General features: G+C 32.6%; 2 protein-coding genes across 5 annotated transcripts; one reads left to right on the top strand and one right to left on the bottom strand.

The window, feature by feature from the left end:
* Positions 1–1,025: 1,025 nt before the first annotated feature.
* On the top strand, positions 1,026–9,005 carry LOC100306372 (DTW domain-containing protein). Of its 4 annotated transcripts, none has more exons than NM_001250865.2 (8): positions 1,026–1,412; positions 1,503–1,643; positions 2,082–2,174; positions 2,267–2,393; positions 2,810–2,919; positions 4,088–4,168; positions 8,191–8,273; positions 8,402–9,005. In NM_001250865.2, the coding sequence occupies exons 1-8, from the start codon at positions 1,116–1,118 to the stop codon at positions 8,616–8,618; spliced, it is 1,149 nt and encodes a 382-aa protein (NP_001237794.2). In that variant the 5' UTR covers positions 1,026–1,115; the 3' UTR covers positions 8,619–9,005. The 4 variants fall into 4 exon arrangements, with proteins under 4 accessions (NP_001237794.2, XP_014620634.1, XP_014620635.1 ...); XM_014765148.3 differs by having other exon boundaries at positions 1,032–1,421; positions 4,085–4,168; positions 8,402–8,938; XM_014765149.3 differs by having other exon boundaries at positions 1,035–1,421; positions 8,402–8,938.
* Positions 9,006–16,385: 7,380 nt separating this feature from the next.
* LOC100500586 (uncharacterized) lies at positions 16,386–17,224 on the bottom strand. The gene is made up of 2 exons (NM_001364631.1): positions 17,062–17,224; positions 16,386–16,758 (listed from the first exon to the last, which is right to left on the bottom strand). The coding sequence occupies exons 1-2, from the start codon at positions 17,140–17,142 to the stop codon at positions 16,645–16,647; spliced, it is 195 nt and encodes a 64-aa protein (NP_001351560.1). The 5' UTR covers positions 17,143–17,224; the 3' UTR covers positions 16,386–16,644.
* Between the last annotated feature and the right edge of the window lie 1,621 nt (positions 17,225–18,845).

Here is an 18,845-nt window from a genome sequence, read left to right as displayed (position 1 = left end):
TAATTTTTGAAAGTATAAAAAATGCGACAAATATATCTGGTGATTAACTTTCGTCTGTCACAGTTAATAAAATAACATACGTGATACAAATGAAAACATTTATTATTGAAATTATTATCAACCTGATCAATTTTAATTATCAGTATAGGGACATATTTGTCATATTTGACTCAGCTAACCACCAATGCATCAATGAAGAATGAAAATGTAAAATTTAGTTTCCGAAAATGTAAAAAGTATGAAAATATATCATAATAAACATTAATAATAGATTTTGACTAATTATTATAATTTGAAAAAATTTATAATGATTGTAACAAAATTATGACAAAGCTATATCATACCATTGAGACATACATAAAATATTATCAATAGAAGTGAATTTTTATTGCTTTGTTAATTTTTTTTTACTTTTCTAGGATTAAATTTTGTACTATTATTTACTCTTTAAATTTTCTTTTGTTTTCCTCCCTCACTTTCTTTCCGCATAATCTCATTATAAAAACTCACTAAAGTAAATTTTGTAGAGAATTTGAGTAATTTATATAACATTTTAAGTTTAAGTCTCGTTATGATCGTTATAAAACTTTGGAAGAAATATATTAAAACTATTAGCATTCCTCTTACTTAAAACTTATTGTTTAATTTACATCATCGCATCTTTATAAATATATCAATAAAAAGAAAAAAAAAGAAAAAATAAAATCTTAAAATGATTTATTCAGCAAAAAAATTAAACAAAGCACAAAGGTCATGTATTATAAATATAAAATAGTTTTACATTATATTCGATCACAATTTTTGTTGATATAATTTTTAAAATAATTATCATAAAAGTAAAAAAAAAATTAACATATACACAGTAACTAAATAACGACTTAAAATTATAGCATAGTCCTATTTTTTCATTTCATTAGAATATTATGAAGAATTTTCTAAACTTTTGGAGGACCAAACATATCAGAAAAGATTTTAACTCACTTATTTTTCTGACCTCCCTTCAACTGTGTTAAAATTATTGAGATTTCATATGGGCCATAACCTTAATTCTTAAACTTGGGCTGCTTCGGATAGTGTGCAGTGACAACACATCCTAGAAGTGAAGCGGAATACGAATGAGCATAAACATGGTATCATCGGTTCCTTGGACAAAGTCCTTCTTCCCGTTGTGGTTCTGGAACAAAACCCGCGTTCTACTCACACACCATTACCGTTACCATCACCGTCATTCGCCACTCTCTGACACAGACATGACCGAAGAAGGGGTTGTTGTCTCGTTGCAGGAATGGCAGGGTTGGGGCACCACCTCCCCACTCCCCACCATGGTTTCCCAAATCGTTGAGGATTTGAAGGTTCTGGAAGAAGATTTGGATGCCCACATGAATTTTGGAGGCAATGGTGGAAAATTACAGGTAAGTGAGGTAACCCATCATCACTCATTGTGTTCGTGTGCTCTTAAGTTTTTTCGGTCTTAATTGATTGAGGTTTTGGGTGCTTATTAGGGGAATTTTAGAGTACAAGAAGATAAGAAGCACCGTGCCACGTATCAGGCTTTGGGTGATTCAGAAAAGAAGCTCCAGTTTTATTCGGCTAGACAGATTGCTTGTCGCATACTAGGTAGCAGGGGTTACCTTTGTCAAAAGGTTTGTCATTTTTAAGAGAAATGTTAACAACACACTTTGTTACCCACACTATTGGTTCAAATTTGTAGGAAATCACTAAATTGTCTGAGCCTCACTTGTTTTTGGAGTTTTCAATAAATTTTAATCAAAGAGTATGACGATAGGAGAAATTTTTAGGCGGTACAGGACTACGAGGGTCCCTACTAATCTCTACATGACTCATAATTGAGTGTTGTTAATTCTTGACAAAACTTAAATACATGCCATGTATAGATTTGTCGGGGCCATAGACCCGTGCCGATTGCAAACCAACTAATTATTTTTCGTTGAGAACAGTGTCTTAGAGAGTGTGCTGAAAACACTCCTATTTTTAAAGTGGTTTTAGTTTCAGTCATATGATGTTGCTGGATGATAGTGAATGCATTTTTGCATTTTGAACTTCGTTTTCAATCTTTGTAGTGTTGGCTTCCCATGGAGGATTGTATGTGTTCAAAAGTCACATCCTGTTCGCTCTACCCTGGAATCAGATTTTGGCTGTATATGCATCCAAAGGTTTTGATGTAACTTGTCATTTCTTGGTAATTCTCATTTTTTTGGGTTGTTTGCTTATCATAATGCATATACTTTTTGGTCATCACATGCAGGATTTCTTGAGACAGAACAACACTGGAAAGATTTTGTGGCAGGTGTTTGGGGTTGATGCGGCGACTTTGTGCCTTTTTGGTATTCCTGAACATGAGGAAATCATGTGGAATTCCCTTAAAATGGCAGGTCTGTCAGTTTATGTAAATTGGCAGTGAATGTAGATGCTGTTTGTTGATATAGTCAGATTTTGATTCATACTCTAGCATCTATTATTTATACAATTTCTGATGTCTGTTGTTTCTTGGAGAGTTTAATATCGCTGACTCTTGCTGCTTCAAAAATACTCAGAAAAATATATTATTCTATACAAAGTTGATTAGGGGAAATGGTTGTATTTCTTCCTTTCAAATAGCTTTTTATAATGGTAGTAGCATGTTTAAATAATTAAACTGGATTCCTGATATCAATTTAGATACTGGTGCATAATTTAAATTAGTAATTCGCCAGTTATTTTGGATGTAGCTGTTCTGTTTCTTTTGATATCTGAACCTGGTGCTCATTTTGCACTCAATTGCTTTGGTTCTGGATTGTCCTTATTTCAGGAAAAAGTAACGTGTGGTGCCTTTATCCCAACAAGAATGCAGTTTTAAAGTCAGTTCAAAATGTGTTTGGTGAGGAATCAGTTGCAAGGGATGAAGTTGCACCGTCCAAGGTTTTATTTAAACATTATAGTGATTACTGTATTTTTACTTGTTGATTAACAAATAATGCTAGTGATTTTGTCTGTGCTGAAGAGTTAGGCGTGTGAATACATGAAGCAATATGCACTATTTGTGTATTTAATGTTAATTTGTTTGATACTAGTTCAGAAAACACGTGTTAATGGAAAGGAAAAAGAAATTGTTGAATATACTCCTACTACACTGGATCAGTAGAACCCAAAGTGAAGAAAAGCAAGAATGGTTTACAATAGAAGCTCCCGGGAATTCGAGAGCCTGACCTCTCCCACCAAAACTATTCCCAACCAACTAACTGCCTCCTCTTCCCTCTCCATCTTCCTCTATTTATAACAACATAACTGATTGACTACTCTAACAGCTTATGAGGTCTACACTTCAAGGACCATCCTTATTTCTCCTTTTGTAAACCTTCCTAATTGGTGATCAGGTGCTAAATTAATTTGCCCACACTAGTTGTAGTATGACCTTTGCTGTATGATAGTGAGTTCATGCAAATGACAGGAAATAAACTTTGGCTGCCAGCATCCTAGTTGCATCTTGTGTTTTGCTTCTAGCAGTTTGTATGACAATGCAAGTCTTTTTAAGAAGTTACAAAGTCATGCTTTTAAACTTGTTTTGAATTTACCGCTTGAACGCTGACTAGGAAAACTTAATACAGAATGTACAGCCAATTCATAATCTAAGCTCTAAATTACATTGCTAGGTGTGACAAAAGTTGCAAATTTATATGGATTTATTGGCACTGCAATGACAACTCGTCAGTTACAAGTGTCCTTTTTTTTTGGAATTCAAGTGTCCTTTCACCCTAAAGAGAGTATTTTTTTTGTTATACACTAGGAAAACTTAATACAGAATGTACAGCCAATTCATAATCTAAGCCCTAAGTTACATTGCTAGGAGGTGTAACAAAAGTTGCAAATTTATATGGATTTATTGGCACTGCAATGACAACTCATCAGTTACAAGTGTCCTTTTTTTTTTGGAATTCAAGTGTCCGTTCACCCTAAAGAGAGTATTTTTTTGTTATACACTTGAAATGTAAATATCATTTATTTTTGTTGCTTTTGACATTTTAATTTAGATTTTCCTGTTTTCCATTTGGTGCAATCTGGTAATAGTTTTCTTTTGATTATGAAGCAGTTAAAAGTAGATACAACCCAGCATTTTATTTTGATTGATGGGACATGGAGCAATTCAGCAGCAATGTTTAGGCGCCTTCAGGTTACTTCTGGGTGGCTTTCTTCTTCCTTTTCTTAAGTTGTATATTTTCATAATATGGTTCTAGTTGAACAGCACAAAATTAATCTGCTCCATGTGTTAAGGCAGGATAAAATCTCCTAGTCCTCTTGCACATGTTAGAGCTCTCTGTCGTATTGGTACTAGGCGCATGCGATGTGTGCCAAGGAGATAGTTAAAATATTACTGATTTAAGTCTTTAACATGTTCTTCTGTTACAAGTTCAAGTTGATGACTCAGAAATTGGAAGAAAATAGAAAAGTTTAACTTTTAATGAAGCAGTGCGGACAAAAGCTAGCACTGTTTATGATCAGATACTTGTCTTTTTTGCTGAGAAAATACAGCAATTGTGGCATTAGAATTTCTCATGCCAGGAAAAAATCACCTCTTGAGCAACATTATTATGATGCCCTTTTCTTTTTTGACATGTGATTAGAACTGTGATGTAGGTAAATATCATGTATTTATGTGAGACTTTGTTTTATCACACCTTTTCACCTTAGGATGAGAATGCCTATTTGGCAGACTGTGTGGCAATTAGTCATACAACAACAACAACAACAACGCCTTATCCCACTAGGTGGGGTCGGCTACATGGATCAACTTCCGTCATAATGTTCTATCAAGTACCATACTTCTATCCAAACCATTAATTTCGAGATCCTTTTTTATAACCTCTCTTATAGTCTTTTTGGGTCTTCCTCTGCCTCGAATTGTTTGTCTTCTCTCCATCTGGTCTACTCTCCTCACTACAGAGTCTACCGGTCTTCTCTCTACATGCCCAAACCACCTAAGTCTATTTTCCACCATCTTCTCTACAATAGGCGCTACTCCAACCCTCTCTCTAATAGCTTCGTTTCTAATTTTATCCTGTCGAGTCTTACCACACATCCACCGCAACATCCTCATCTACGCTACACCGACTTTATTCTCATGTTGGCTCTTGACCGCCCAACATTCTGTTCCGTACAAAATCGCCGGTCTTACCGCAGTCCGATAAAACTTTCCCTTTAGCTTGATCGGTACCTTTGCATCACATAACACCCCCGATGCTTTTCTCCATTTCATCCATCCTGCTTGAATGCGATGATTCACATCCCCTTCAATTTCCCCATCATCCTGTATTACAGACCCAAGATATTTAAACCGTGTGACTTGAGGGATAATATGGTCTCCTATTTTCACCTCTGAGTTAGAAACCCTCCTTCTTTTGTTGAACTTACATTCCATATACTCCGATTTGCTTCTGCTTAGGCGAAAGCCATGTGTTTCTAGAGCTCGTCTCCAAGTTTCCAACCTCTCATTCAACTCCTCCCTCGACTCTCCAAGGAGGACTATGTCATCTGCAAAAAGCATGCATCTCGGCGCTATCTCTTGGATTTGTTCCGTGAGGACATCCAGAATTAAGGTAAAAAGGTAGGGGCTAAGGGTTGACCCTTGATGTAAACCAATTGTGATGGGAAAATCGTCTGACTCTCCACCCTGTGTCCTAACACTAGTCGATACCCTATCATACATATCTTGGATAGCTCGAATATATGCAACCCTAACCCCTTTCTTCTCTAGAGCTTTCCACAAAATCTCTCTAGGCACTCTATCATACGCTTTCTCCAAGTCAATAAAAATCAAGTGCAAGTCTTGTTGGGCCATGCGATATTGCTCCATCACCCGCCGTAATAAATAAATCGCTTCCATGGTCGACCTTCCCGGCATGAAACCAAATTGATTCTCAGTAACTTGAGTCTCCTTTCTTAATCTCCGTTCGATCACTCTTTCCCATAATTTCATGGTATGACTCATGAGCTTGATTCCCCTATAATTTGCACAATTTTGTATATCCCCCTTGTTCTTATAGATTGGCACTAACGTGTTTCTCCTCCATTCCTCCGGCATGCGTTTTGACCTCATAATTTCGTTAAAGAGTTCGGTGAGCCACTCAAGACCTCTATCTCCAAGAGTTTTCCACCCTTCAATAGGTATGTTGTCTGGCCCCACTGCCTTACCATTACTCATTCTTTTCAACGCTTCCTTTACTTCCTGTTTCTGAATCCGACGATAGTACTTATAGTTCCGGTCCTCTTCTCTTGTGTCTAGACTGCTAGAGTCATATCCATATCCATCATTAAATAAGTTGTGGAAATACGCCTTCCACCTTTCCTTGATATCTTTTTCATGCACTAAGACTTTGCCTTCTTCATCCTTAACACACTTTACTTGATCCAAATCTCTAGTCTTCCCCTCTCTACCCTTAGCAAGCCTATATATAGATCTTTCTCCGTCCCTGGTTCCTAGAGCTTGGTATAGTCCGTCAAAAGCTTGGGCTCTTGCCTCACTCACCGCCTTCTTGGTTTCATTTCTAGCTATCTTATACTTATCCCAAGTTTCAGAATTTCTACACCTAGATCACTCCTTGAAACACTCCTTTTTTACTCTAACTTTGCTCTGAACATTTTCATTCCACCACCACGATTCTTTACCCCTAGGTCCAAAACCTCTAGATTCACCCAACGTCTCTTTAGCCACTTTAATAATCTCTTGGGACATCTTGTTCCACATATCATTTGCACTTCCTTGTGATTGTCCACACCAACCCTCCCATATCTTTTGTTGGAAGATTCCTTGTTTCTCACCCTTCAAGTGCCACCATTTGATCCTTGGTGCTACCAGAGGACTTCTTCTCTTTGCCCTATCTCTAATTCTTACATCCATAACCAAAACTCTATGTTGGGTAGTCAAGCTCTCTCCCGGGATAATTTTACAGTTCAAGCAATACTTCCTATCAGACTTCCTGATAAGGAAGAAATCTATCTGAGAACATGTCCCTCCACTTTTGTAAGTGATAAGATATTCCTCTCTTTTCTTAAACCATGTATTGGCTATAGAAAGATCCAAAGCCTCCGAAAACTCCAAGATGGATTTACCCTTCCCATTCATCTCCCCTAGGCCAAAACCCCCATGCACCCCCTCAAAACCTCTAGCCACGCTACCTACATGTCCATTGAGATCCCCTCCTAGGAAAACTTTCTCTCCTTGGGGTATATCCTGAAGTACCCCTTCTAGATCCTCCCAAAATTTTACCTTAAAGTGTTCTGCTAACCCAACCTGAGGTGCGTACCCACTAATAACATTAAAGGTGTCCTGTCCCACTACCAATTTTAAGACTATGATACGATCTCCTACTCTTCTTACATCCACGACATCCTTCTTCCACTCCTTGTCCACAATAATCCCTACCCCATTTCTTGATCTGATTTTTCCCGTATATCACAGCTTAAATCCCGAGTTGTCTAATTCTTTCGCTTTTTCACCTGTCCACTTAGTTTCTTGTAGGCACATAAAATTGATCTTCCTCCTCACCATAACATCCACTATTTCCATAGATTTTCCAGTAAGTGTGCCTATATTCCATGTACCAAAGCGAATCCTCCTGTCATGAACTAGCTTCTTTACCCACACCCGTTCACGAAAATGTGGGAACCCTTGCTTACTTTTCACTACATCCGGGCGGCGATGCAGCGGCTCTTGCTCTTTTGACACTGTACTCGAGCCATACAGCGCGTTGCTTCCGGGCAACGACCTAGCATTCACATTATTACGTAATTGATCCATGTCATAGAGATTCGACAAAGTTTAACGTTGGCTGTCGAAAGCCTAACACAACCCTCTCCTTTTATCCGGGCTTGGGACCGGCTAAGAATAGCAAAGCTACCCTAGGCAGGATTGGCAATTAGTCATAATATGGAATTTTTATCTGGGATGGATCCTTAAAGAGGAAAACATCATTAAGTTCATATTTTTTTTTTGTTTTTTGTTTTTTTGTGGGTTGATAATGAGGTGGAACAACCACCCAAGAAGAATAGGCTTTCATGTTTTATGACAACTTCATTGGATCATCAAAACAACATATAAGTATTTAAAGTCAATGGAATGAATTAATTTATGTTGAAACACCATCTACAATTTTTCTATGCTAGTTTGTAATTTGGTGTGAAATTTAATTTCAACAGGATAAAGCAAAGTCAGTTTGGGGAGATGAGGACCTTTCCTGTATATCCCTAAATCCTGGTGCTTCTGCTATGCATAAACTTAGGTGAGTAAGAAAATGAAATTATGATTAACTGACACCTGTGCTGCAAAATATATTCTTTCTCTCTTTCTTTATCGACTTTCCATGGCATTTAATGTAATCTATGCCCATCTATTGTATTTCGATGGCAGGCCACAGCCATCTTGGGATCGTACATGTACAGCGGCAGCAGCTGCTGGTCTGCTCTCAGAGCTCCAGCTTCTTCCACAGTTTAGCTCTGTTGAATTGGAAAAACAGGCAGAAGCAGTAGAACATGCTTTAACAGTCCTATTAGATGCCCTCACAAATAGACGTCTTCGCATGGGAAGATCCATAACACGAAAAATGAGGCATACCAACATCCAATAAAAATCTAACCAAGTTTATTCTGACAACTTATACAGTAAGCATATTGGAATTTTTGGAAATGGAGAAAGAAATTCTCAACCATGTACATAGACTCTTTGAGAAATGATGGCTTTTGGTTATGTGGTCAGGATTTTCCAACTCCTTCACATATTAACCTTTGATAAAGGTTTTAAGGCTTAAATTTCAGTCTGGAGTATGAGTTATAGATTCTACTTTCCATTTACAACATTGGATGGAAGTGAATTTTTTTTGTTTTTTTTTCTGTTGAAAAGATAGAATTGTACTTCTAATTTAATTCAGTAGTCCATGGTTTGAATCTATCATTATATCCTTGGAAGATAAAATGGAGAAGAATGGAACATAATGGTTTGAATCCATTATTATTAATCTCCCTCGTGTCTCCTTTCTCTTCCTCTCTTTCTCCCAACTATTTTTTTTAAGAAAAAAAACTTAGTCTTATTATTCGGTACTTCATTATGTTTCCTCTCATCATTTCAAATGTGGTTAATCATAAAGTAATAACATGCGTGGAATCTAAGTTATTCTCAGAAACAGTGGATGTAATCCTGTCAATGCAAAACCAATTCTATTAAGTAGTAAGGAGGTTATCTATCTTAAGGCGTGCCAAAACCAATCAGGTTCTTCTCATATAGTCAATGAAGAAAAGAGTGAATGGCTTGAAACAGGAATCAACATACTTTGGTATGAATTTTGAACTGCTTACGAGCAACGCATTCCTCTATTATTGAAGGGGTATCCAAGTAGAAGTGTTGACTTAGTGAATGAGAATAATGACATCTACAATATAGGCCTATATTAGTCAAGCAAAGTTATTTTGTGACCCCTTACTCTTTTTCCAATAAAGGAATGGCAAAGTGAAATAATTAATCTGTTCTCTTCCTTTTTTTCAATGTCAAACCTCTGGCTTTTTTCATGATAAAGTTAATCAGCGTAACATGCCTATCTCTTCTAAAGCTTTTGGAGTTGACTTTGAGAACCAGAACTACACAAGCCTCTCAAGCCGGTCCAAGGGACCACAATAACCTTATCCAGCCAAGGTTTTGCTGTGAGGCTTTCAAGCAATTTGGTTGCCCTTGTGCCAATGAGATTAATGACATGACAATTGATTGTGCTTCACTTATGTTTAGCAACGTAAATATCTATGGCACACCCCCTCTAGCCCATATTTGCTCTTCAGTGGAAAGAGGGGGAGGCGTATTATTTTAGTTTTGTCTGGATTTCAAGTTCTTATATACCCTGTAATGGTAAGTAGTACCATGCTACAATTACTAATAATACACCAGGAATGTAGAGACAATTATTGAATTAACAAATTGAGAAGTGTCAGATTAACATCAACCTTTTTAAGGTGATGATGATGTGAAGTGGGGTTCTGATTTAAAAAGTGCCCACGTAACATACAAGACTCCAAGTAGGCAAAAATTGAAAGAATGGGTTAGCACTACGATTATTTTTTGTGTGTGTAAAATAACAATCTCACATTTCAAGCTTATCACTTTATCCTCTTCCACTGACCAAGCAAAATATTAAACAGACGCTAGGGATGAACGAAGAAAGTCGGCAGTGCAAATCATTCAATGATTGACTAAGCTCAGAAAATTAATTAATAAATAAATGATTGACCATAGAAGTAATAATAAAATAGTTAATAAAGAACAAGAAGAAGAAACAAATTGTTGAGACTTGAGAGTTATTGATGAGTAGTGTGGATCGCTGTTAAGTTTGGCTTCGCATGTTCAAACTTTTCGATTTCTGACGGTCATAGAGATGATGTGTCTTTGTCCATTTCTATACTCTTAAAACAAAATTTACAATATACAAAATGAAAAGTATCTTTCAAATTTTACTTGTACGTTCAAATAGAATTTAAGGCTGATAGATGTTATCCATAAGTTGAATTAGCATCCAAATTCTAAAATTTGCACTATATCAATATCGCTAAGATAACTATCTTGTCCATATTAAAATATAAATGTTGACCATTGATCCCTATATTGCCTAAACTAATGATTCGTTCTAGGAAGGGGCATCGTACTGTTTCTATTATAATTTTCTAATTGGATTCAAACGCATATGGTTTACATTGAAATCTTGAGGTGTGTCTTTTTATCATTATCATTAGAATATAACAAACAAAAAAACTACTCTGTTTTTAGAAAATAATTGTTTGTTTTTAAAATTTAGTTTTTTAAAAATAATTTGACATTTTAAAAATCAAAGAAACCATTAAATGTTTTAGTTTATTTTTTTATGTACTAATTAAACAAATTTACATTATCAATCAATTAAAAACATAATTAATATAACTTTTAAAGTATTTTTTTTATAAAAATTAATTAACTTACTATGATATGATGGTTTGTGATTAAATGGGTGTTAAAATTCTCTCCCTATGAATTTTTTATCCAATTTTTTTTTTACAACTACAATCTTGATTTTAGTGGGAATTTTTATTAAAAGGGTGTAAAATTTATTTGATTTTTTTTATTTGAGGTCAATTTTAAATCATTATCGAAAATGAGATAAGTTGTAACAAGTGTTACGACTTTTGAGCATGCGCGACGACTTATTATTATTTTTATTTTACTTTTTTAACTGAAGTAGTAAATTTTTCTACTTCAGTTTAATTTTTTTTACGACCTAAAAGTCCTACATATTTTTTTTTTGAACTTACGAATTTGAATTCATAAGTTTTTTTATGACTTTGAAGTTGTATTTTTATTTTTAATTTTTTTTAAAAAAAATTATATTTAAAGTTTTTAGTTTTAGGATTTTTTATTTACTTGTATTTTTTTTTGTTTTGTTTTCAATTTTTTTAAAAAATTGTAAATAATTTTATTTATTTAATTATTAAATAAATATTTTAAATTTTATTTGTTATTAGTTTTATTTAATATCTTGTATATATTTTTTTGTATGGTTTTATTTATTATGTTATATATATATTTTTTAATATTGTTTTATTTTATATATTGTTTGAGTAATATTTTATCTAAAATATTTTGTATATTTAAAATTTAGATAATTTTACATATTTAAGATAATTGCATATAAGTAGACGGTTAGTATAATTTCTACATTTTATGTTTCTGTTTAATTTATATTGTTCATTTTATATTAATGTATAATGTTGTTTTTAATTTAATAACTTATTTTATTACTAAATTATTCGATGTTGTTAATAATAAATTCCTTTATACAAAATAAATAATATTATTTCATAAATTATAAGTTGATATTAATAATAAAATATTTTAATATTTGTTTTAAAATTTTAGTTTTTTAAAATTTAAGTATTTAAAATAAAACAAATATTTTAAAAAATATTTAATATCATTATGTTAGTTTTTTATTTCATTCACAGAACAAATCAACTTAAATATCATTATTAAAAATTATATAAATTTTAAATTTTCAAATATAGTAAATTAAAAAATATCAAAAAATATAATATATATATATATATATATATATTTTTAATATTTGTTTTATTTAATTAAATATATAAAATACATAACATATTAAATAAAACCATATGAAAAATATATACAAGATATTAAATAAAACTAATAACAAGTAAAATTAAAAATATTTATTTAATAATTAAATAAATAAAATTATTTACATTTTAAAAAAAAAATTGAAAACAAAACAAAAAAAATACAAGTAAATAAAAAATTTTAAAACAAAAAAATTTAAATGTAATTCTTTTTTAAAAAAAATACAACTTCAAAGTGGTAAAAAAAACTAAACTTACAACTTTACTTCAAGATCATAAGTTAAACAAAAACACATATACAACTTTGAAGTTATAAATAATAAAAAAAATTAAACTGAAGTCCTAAAAAAATTTAGGACTTCAGTTAAAAAAGAAAAATAATAAGCCACGAAAAATATTACAACTTCTACCTCAAAATTTGTAAAATTTATCACGATTTATCTTTTTTTTTTGTAATAATTTAAAATCTACCCCAGATGAAAAAACTGAAATTTTTTTCATCCTTTTTGTAAAAATCCCGTTTTTAGTGTACGTACTTAGTAAAATAAGAAATATTAATGAAATTAGAAGAATGTAATATATATATATATATATATTTATTGGATAGTGTATTTTCATGGAAATGTATGAAAATTGATTTATTTTTGAAAAAAAAAAAAAAACAGGACCATAAGCTGACATTCTGTTGAAAGACTCTAATAAATTTTTGTGGAGCTGAACAATTGGCACAAGAACCTTTCAGTTAACAAATTATTGGTCCACCCATGCCATCATCGTGTATACCTCCTTCAATGGTTTATTTTGTTTCCAAGATGATAAATTTGCCGTTGCCCCATTGGTATTGGATGACGTTATTACCTTATCCAAACTTTAACCTGCTTGCTTGTTTCATTCTGTAAGGGAATTTTCACAAGCCATGCTAATTCTGTTGGTTCTCATCCTTTTAGGGACGCTACAGTTAGGAATTGGGACCATCATTTCATTCCCTTGTATGCTACGCAGAAACACCTAAAGCATCGATATACAAAAATAATAATGATTATTTGAACACTAACAGTTTAACATTATCTATTATTATTCAGATAAATTCTCGTGCAAGTATCATTAATAGAGACTAATTCAAATTATTTAATGATGCGTGTTCTGTCATAAAAAAACTTATAAAAACAGCTTGAAGATTGCTTATGATGTTAAATGTTCTTTTATTAATTAGATAAATTATCGGGTAAATATCATAGAACAATTCAAATTGTTTTTAATAATATGTGATCTAGTCACAAATATTTTAAAAAATAATCAAATGTATGAAATTTGAATTTTAAATATGTAATCCTATTAAATATTAGAAGAAAAAACTTTATTATCTATAATGAAAAAAATCTCACTAAAAATAGTTAGTCATTAGATTAATTATCGATAAAATAATATCTTCTATTAGTAATATAATGATAAAAAAATAATTACAAGAATATTTGCTTATAGGTCGAGGTAAAAAAAGTTATTAAAGAAAAGAAAAAAAAAGATAGACATCATATTTTGTTTTGATAAATCAATTTTAAGACAATAAAACATATAACTTGACCTAAAATGGGGAGATTAGAATATCTATTATGAAAAATTATCCAATTAATAATGTGTTGCAAGCAATCATTATTAAGGATGTAAATAGCATAAAGTATTGAAGGGCATCAAGGAAATTCCTACACCGAAAGGAATTGAAGAGTAAAGGCCAAATCGGCTGGAAAGTTGAAGGGATCAAAAGTTGGAAACATCAATTTTGACGCATCAAGCAGCATCATGTACCTGTGGAGATACTATGTGATATGAATATGAACCCACACACACTGCATTTGATTAGGTCAAGTTGTGCGCATACTCCTTGGGTTGTTCACGAATTTCAAACCATGCTTTTTGCTAGTGGAGAATTTCGCATTTTGAAAGTTGAATTGGAATTAAGAAGGTGCTTGACCTGAAAAGGATTTGGTCTCGGGTTCTTAACTTCTTATAGCCCCCCAAAATGACTCTTCGCTGATTGATGAATATGAGTCAAGATTATGTTACTAGGTTAGGCTTTTTGAGTAAGTGAAGAATAAAAAAGGTATAAGCTCAATGTTAATGAATGTCCGGTTACAAAAACTACAAATATATAGTAAAAGAACTATTTGTTAAAAACCTAAAAAGAAAAAACTATTTATTAAAAATATAAATTATTTTATATAACTTGATATTAAATGACAATATCACTTGATTTTAGGAATTACTATGACAAGCTACAATCGCTAATATAAACCTAATTTTAGGGTTTACTATGACAATATCACTTGATAATTAAGAAAAATAAGTGATATTTTTCTTAATATTTTTCTAAATTAGGTTAATATAGAAAAATATCATTTAACTTGATATTAAATGACAATATCACTTGATAATTAAGAAAAATATAAGCCTAATTTTAGGGTTTACTATGACAATATTTCCTAATGGGTATATTAGAAGATTAATGCAAAACTAATGAGCAAAAGACGAATAAAGATTGAGGAATGAAAAAAAAAATCCAATTATTATTTCTTCAATTTGGTCATTTTTATTCATGTAATGCGGTTATACATATGTGCCTAGTTGGCTTTCACTTAGGCTCTTAGCTAATGATAATTCAGCTTATTAACAATATTAAATGACATAATCGAATAAACTAAATTGATGATTAACAAGTTGAGGAAATATTTTGCAACATTTTTAATTTTAGGGACGAATTTGACTGACCATTCATAAACTAAATTAATTATTACAATTTGAGAAATTATTTTATCATTTCATTAAGAATTGATTTAAAATACTATTATAATTTCAGGAACTAAATTGGTGAGTCACACTAACAAATAACAAGCTACAATCGCTTATTGGTGCAATATTAACGGCGATCTGTTTGGTTTTCTTTAAGTAAAATATTTTTCTTTTTTGCTTCTTATAGGTATTTTTCATACGGGCAAAGAACCCCCTTGTAAGTTGACTATTATATAGCTCACAGGAAATCCTTCATTCAGACTATGGAACATTCCAGTCATACTTTGCTTACACCTTCCTCCTTGTAAACACCTTTTCTCTTTTTTCTTTTTTTTTTCTTCCATTTTTCATCTATTTAAGCAAACCATAACCTAACATAATTTTCTAGAAGCTCATATCACACATTCAGACTATGTAAGGGCAACACCAATGAGAGGCCATTTAACCAAATAAGGGCATTCTGGTCCTCAAAGAAACACAGTCATCACAATATCTTTAGACAACGAAGATACAATAAAGTAACTGGGGTTTAATTTCACAATCATGGTCAGATCCACAAATTTTAACAGACAATATTAACGGCTGGCGTAACATGGGCGGTGGCGAAATCCTATAAATGGTTGTATGATTTTTTCTACCACAAGTTGCAAGATATTTATTTATTTCGGAAAGAATATTCCATAGATAACACCACGCAGCCATCACATAAATTTGCAAATAACACAATTTTATTGGAAAGGCAAACATGGCTTAATCCATTTACCGATTCAATTAATCCAACGCGTATATATCATATTCGTTGTTTGCAAATTAATTAAAACAAGATGGCATCTACACCAATCTTCCATCATTCCCTTCAACAAGATGATATCTACACCAAACTTCGATCAAAACAAAAAGGAAAGAGAGAAAAAATACACCCAATTCTTTTTCTTGTTTTCTTCTTTCATTTCCCCCCCTGTATTTTTTTTAATTGACATTAAGGTTAACTGGTACACAAATCCAATTTCGAAAGAATCAACCATTTATGCAAACATCAACATTTAGTGTTAGTGGTACAGGATTTGATTACTTGAATCTCTCCAATAAAATTTTGGGACCAACCAAATTTCATTACGAAAATTAGTCAGTAAAGATGATAAATAATAATAATAATAATAATAATAATAATAATAATAAAATATTTATAAGAAAGGATAAGCTATTGACAGATTGAACTTTCTTTGGATGTGTTTGATTTAAATGATGAAAATAAAAAAAATTAAATTTAAATTAAAATAAAGTGTAAAAAAATGTAAATGTCACAAAAAAATTTATAAAATTTCTTTTTAATATTATTTCTCTCATTTTGGGGAATACGAGTAGCCACACCACATTAATATTAAAAAAATCGAGGATTGGTAAAAGACAGAATAATGGAAATAAACAAATACATAATAATAAATAAATAAAACACAAGCAGAAATCTAAAACCTTTTACTTTTTTATTTCCCAGAAAGGGCAATGAAATAATTCCGTAAAATTACAATTTTTTTCTTTCTATAATTCTCCAAAGACTAAGAGGGGGAAAAACAGAAGTAAAAGACTTGAAAATTTTCCCATAGATGATTTTTTTTTTCCTAAAGGGCATAACTGAAAGGAAAAAAAAAAGGTAAAGGGAAGGGATGAGTTAGAAGGAGTGAGGCCCCAATTGAGTGAGAAGTGGGGAACCTCGAATAATCATCATCTATGGGCAGTTACGAGGGTTTCAATGAAGCGCAATCCATCAAATCTGGGAGCGAATTTCTCCGTAGAAGATGAATTCTGCGACGAAGAGTTCTCACGGCTTCTCTCATCCTGCAAAAAAAAAAACCCACATCAGCCTCACACAGCATAATCAAATCCACCGAAATTTAAAGTGTATGTTTTTTTTTATCCGTAAAAATGAAAGACATACAAAAAAGTTTACAATAACTATCGCTGTTCAACCACCAAATTAGGGTGTATGATTGAATTTAAGTCAAGAACTTTTATTTCCGAAGCAACAAATTCTTCTTTTTTTATTATTTTTGTACATTGAAATTCGCAATTGTGTATTGAAATTTGAAAAATTCTTTCCCAACTTGAATCTAAAGATAGCCAGACGAGCTAGAGGCGAACCTGATGGGAAGAAGAGGAGAGAGATGCCGCGGTGGCTGAAGCGGCGGCGGCGACGGAGGCAGCGAGGACGGACTTCTTCATCTGGAATGGTGAAGAGAGAAGAATCTAGATGAGTTTTGGGAGAAAGTGGTGTTTAGAAAGAGAGAGAAATTTAGCGTTGGGTTTGTTTAGAACGGTTTTGACGGCATATATATAGGCGAACTCTCCGAGATGTTGTGGTGGAAATCACTGAATTATTATGCGGCAAATATACCTTGTTTTGCTTCTTTTTTTCTTTCTCGCAACTTACGTATTTGCCCTTCCATCATACGTGTTGTTTTTGTGTTTGCAATTTCAACTCGTCAAACTCGTGTTTCACATCTTTTGTCTTTCCTCAACTTTTATAGCCTTCTTTTTTTCTGTTAATACTTTTTACATAATAAAAAATTAAGATGATTATGTAAAAGGTTTGAATTAGATATGCGACTCAATTCGACTTTTTATAAAAATATTTCATATCTTTGTTTTTCTGAAATTTTTACCTCAACAAATTTTTAGATTCAAAATGACTCCCTTCTTCTGAGATTAATTCTACAATCATGGTTCTTATCCCTAAAAATTAAAACCCAACCACCATGAGAGACTTTAACTCATTTTCTTATGCAATGTCATTTATAAAATCATCTCTAAAACATTGGACAGCAGAGTCAAACTTATTATTGGAAAGTGTATTTCCTTTGGAGAGACAAGATCCATTTTTGATAATGCTCTTGTTGGCACATAAATCATTCACCATATGAAGTGTGAGAATAAGGAAAAATTAGGTGAGATTACCTTGAAAATTGATATCAATGAGGTTTTTTTCACAAAATTGAGTGGAATTACTTATTGAATGTGATGACCCAAATGGGCTTTATCCAAAAATGGATTGATTGGATAGCCTTGTTTAAAATTCATACAATTTTCTATAAGGGTCAATGAAAATTCTATAGGACAAATTTTATCTGAAAGAAGACTTAGATAGGATGCCTCACTGTCACCTTATCTTTTTATTATTTGCACAAAGTGACTATCTTCTCTGCTAAAAAAACATAAGTGTAATGGTGAGCTTCGTGATATAAAAGTGTGTAGAAGGATCAAACCCTCTCACACCTCCTTTTTACTAACTATTGTTTTTTTGTTTTGTAAGACAGATTATTAATTTTTATAAATCTGATTTTTTTTTTCAATTCCAACACTTATCCGAACCTCAAGCACCTCATCATCTCTGGTCTGAGTGTTATAGAGAGCATTGGAACTGGAAAATATTTGGGTCACCCCTCAATCATTGGAAGGAACAAGAAATCAGTTTTTTGAGTTCATCAAAGACCAATGTGGAAGAGGATAAATCACCGGGGCGGGAGGCACCTCTCTAAAGCGGGTAAGGAGACTCTAATTAAATGCAACATAGACACTGCTATTTTTACGAACCAGAACTTGTTTGGAGCTGCCTTCTGTCTTAGAGATGAACATGGTTCGTTCCTAATAGCCAAAATAATGCACCAGCAGGGAGAATCCAAACCAGAAGTTGCAGAAGCCTGGAGTTTTCTACACGTACTATAAAATGGCTTCATGGAAAGAACTACAACAAAATCGACTTTGAACTCGATTGTAAGCATGTGGTAGATAGAATTAATCAGTCCAAACATGGAGTTCTGTTCGGCGACAAGCCAACCACGTCGCTCATTCTCTTGCTGGAACGTCGTAGTTCTATGCTAGTAGCCATGTTTTCCATCAATTACCATCATGTATTCCTTCATCTATTA

The sequence above is a fragment of the Glycine max genome, chromosome 13 (assembly GCF_000004515.6).
Source record: "Glycine max cultivar Williams 82 chromosome 13, Glycine_max_v4.0, whole genome shotgun sequence".
In the NCBI taxonomy this organism is placed as follows: domain Eukaryota; kingdom Viridiplantae; phylum Streptophyta; class Magnoliopsida; order Fabales; family Fabaceae; genus Glycine; species Glycine max.
This window is presented reverse-complemented; position numbering and strand designations above follow the sequence as displayed.

Excerpts from the sequence above, each read along its gene's own strand:
- LOC100500586 (NM_001364631.1), bottom strand. The coding sequence starts at position 17,142 with ATGAAGAAGTCCGTCCTCGCTGCCTCCGTCGCCGCCGCCGCTTCAGCC. Across the intron at positions 16,759-17,061 it reads TCTCCTCTTCTTCCCATCAG|GATGAGAGAAGCCGTGAGAA; the intron begins GTTCGCCTCTAG and ends TTTTTTTTGCAG.
- LOC100306372 (XM_014765148.3), top strand. The coding sequence starts at position 1,116 with ATGAGCATAAACATGGTATCATCGGTTCCTTGGACAAAGTCCTTCTTC. Across the intron at positions 1,644-2,081 it reads GGGGTTACCTTTGTCAAAAG|TGTTGGCTTCCCATGGAGGA; the intron begins GTTTGTCATTTT and ends CAATCTTTGTAG. Across the intron at positions 8,274-8,401 it reads TCTGCTATGCATAAACTTAG|GCCACAGCCATCTTGGGATC; the intron begins GTGAGTAAGAAA and ends TTTCGATGGCAG.